General features: G+C 55.2%; 1 protein-coding gene across 1 annotated transcript; it reads right to left on the bottom strand.

The window, feature by feature from the left end:
• Positions 1–569: 569 nt before the first annotated feature.
• LOC127317618 (probable long-chain-alcohol O-fatty-acyltransferase 4) lies at positions 570–2,049 on the bottom strand. The gene has a single exon (XM_051348186.2). The coding sequence runs from the start codon at positions 1,885–1,887 to the stop codon at positions 826–828; it is 1,062 nt and encodes a 353-aa protein (XP_051204146.1). The 5' UTR covers positions 1,888–2,049; the 3' UTR covers positions 570–825.
• Between the last annotated feature and the right edge of the window lie 500 nt (positions 2,050–2,549).

Below are 2,549 nucleotides of genomic sequence, written 5' to 3'. Positions count from 1 at the left end.
TCTCTAAAACGCTCGGAGGGGGTTGAAAGCGGATGTAAAATTTTGTGCAGATACATTTTGATCAAAGCGGCCCCAAAGGGGTGTCGGATTGAATGTTTGAGGGACGCGTCTCTCCATAGTCGCGCGCCCCATTTAGAGGCCCCAAATATAAAGATGCACTAAAATAAAAGGTTTTTATTTAAATTTGATTATATTTTACAAGTTTGAATGAAAACGACTAGGATCATCTAAACGCTAGCCTAATGGCCGCCTGACGGTTCGTTCGACAGTCCCACCCCGTCGTCGCCACCCCATCATCGCTGCTCGTTCGGCCGTGCGCTGCCTCTCCCTCTGCAACGTGACGAGAAGACGTCATTTTGCCGCGTCGTCGCCTCCCCTCTGTTGCTGCTTTGGTGCCTACTGGAGGGAGAGGCTGGGTGTAACTGGTGTTATTTTGATATTAATATATATTTTTAACTGAGAAAGGGTTCTATATATGAGCTTGATTTTCCGTATCGGGTATGGACTATCCAGCTATCATTTACTTGCTTTCTTAAAAATAGAACGATACGATATGTGAACAACTCTATTTTTTTAACAACCAATAACACATATATTTATGATAACAAATAGTGTATCCATAATGTTCTAGTAATAATATTCTATCACACGAGGAAGAATAAGCAACTGAAACAATGATCAAAGGTTACAATCACATGTGAAAGCATTAATTAGCACATGTTTAAGATCTGAACCAACCACAAAGTAATACGATCGTATCCCTTGGGATCCTTAATCGTGCGGCACACATTTCACCGCTCCCGACAGCAGATCTGTATCAATTGGTCAGCGGAGGCTCGAAACAGTTTGACCGTTGGCGCCGGCGAGCCAACGTCCGGCCTCCTCCATGAGCACCACAAAGCCCTGCCACTCGTGCAGCACAAGCTCGTCCAGGCCGCCCCTAATCATGACTGGGAAGAACATCCAGAACCCGGTACCACCCACGAACGCCAGCGTGAGCGGCACCGCCACCACCCGCGGCGGGCGCCACCACCCGGCATGCCGCGCCCACCACCCCTCCGCCGCGGTGCACGCACCATGCAGAACGAAGAACGCGGTCACATCACCACTGGGTGGCTGCCACATCATGTAGTAGAAGATCACCTCGTGCATGAGCCCGGAGACGAGGAACGACACCAGGACGCCAGCCGCCACACCGAAGCGCGCGCGCACCGGACCGTACACCGACGGCCGGAGGATGGCAGGTACCATGAGGTTCCACCGCCTTCCCCAGAAATCTCCCAGCGACGACGCTAGGTACGGGCGGTCCACCTGTGGCTCCATCTCCATCCCCAGCACGCCGTGGATCAGCGTGCGGACCGACGCCAGGACGAGCTCCAGGGACAACCACATGCAGACGGCGTAAATGAGGAGGAGCTGCCACTGGTCCATCGCATGTTTGAACTGAAACGCGTAGACGATGAAGGGGATAACGGTGGCGGAGATGAGGATCTTGGCGAGGGTGTATCGACTATGGGCCGAAGCGGGATCTTGTTTCTTTGCTTTGGAGGAGGTGGGCTGCTGGAACTTGACGGGCAGAGAGGCGGAGAAGACGAAGTGGTGGAGGGAGAGGAATGGGTCCAGGGGACCGCGGCCAGCAGCGAGGAGGAGGAGCTTGAAGGTTCCGAGCCAGCAGAGGAAGAAGGCTGAGATGCCCCGGAACGTGGTGGTGGAGAAGGCGAAGGGGATCGCATAGAAGAGCGCAACAACGGGCAGTAGCGCACCGAGGCGAGCCGCGCCTGGACGAATGAACGCGGATGCCACGCGGACGTAGGACATAGCCGCCCACACCGCCGCCGAGACCTTTAAGAGGCTCCCGAGCTCGCTGTCCATGAGCGCCGCCGCCATGATGGTTGTGAGCGCAAAGAAATCACTACCCTATTGGCCTCTCGAGCTGCGGGTAATATATGCGTTGTTTGTGGGATTTGTTCCTATGCCTTTGACTCCGTTTCGGGGTGGGTGGGGGGAGAGAGAGCAGAGAAGGGTGCTCGGTGGAGAAAAAAGAAAGGATGTCTAAATTTTGTATATCCTTTTAAATCAAACTCAAACAGTGGCTCTCGGATGTACAGTACTCCCTCCGATTCATAATAATAAATGTTCCCAGCCGGCCTCCACCTCGTGCCCCTCTCGTCTCGCCGCCGCCTAGGCATCGCGAGGCAAAGCTTGTGTGGGGCGGCGGCTCTCCTCAGCCTTGGACCGGGTCACGGCGGCGCTGCTCGCCTACTCATCTTGATGTCTCGACGATCTGTGGCAGCGGGCGGTGGGAGTTGCATCTTGCCATCTCCGACGACGGCCCGAAGGTTCTCCTGGGCTAGGCTCGCAACACCAGGAAGCCGGGGGGCTCCAGACCCCGCATAGCGGTGGTGGCCTCCTCCTCCACGGTGGTGGCCGGCCGGCTTTGAGTGACCGGCTTGGAGTGGTGATTTACCACATCTAGTCCTGGCGGCGAGTTGACAGGCACAACTGCCGATAAAAACCGAGATCCGAGCCTGGTCTTGGCAGGCGATGGA

This window comes from Lolium perenne, chromosome 7 (assembly GCF_019359855.2).
Source record: "Lolium perenne isolate Kyuss_39 chromosome 7, Kyuss_2.0, whole genome shotgun sequence".
Classification (NCBI taxonomy): domain Eukaryota; kingdom Viridiplantae; phylum Streptophyta; class Magnoliopsida; order Poales; family Poaceae; genus Lolium; species Lolium perenne.
Note: the sequence above shows the minus strand (reverse complement) of the source record. Positions and strands in the feature narration are given on the sequence as shown.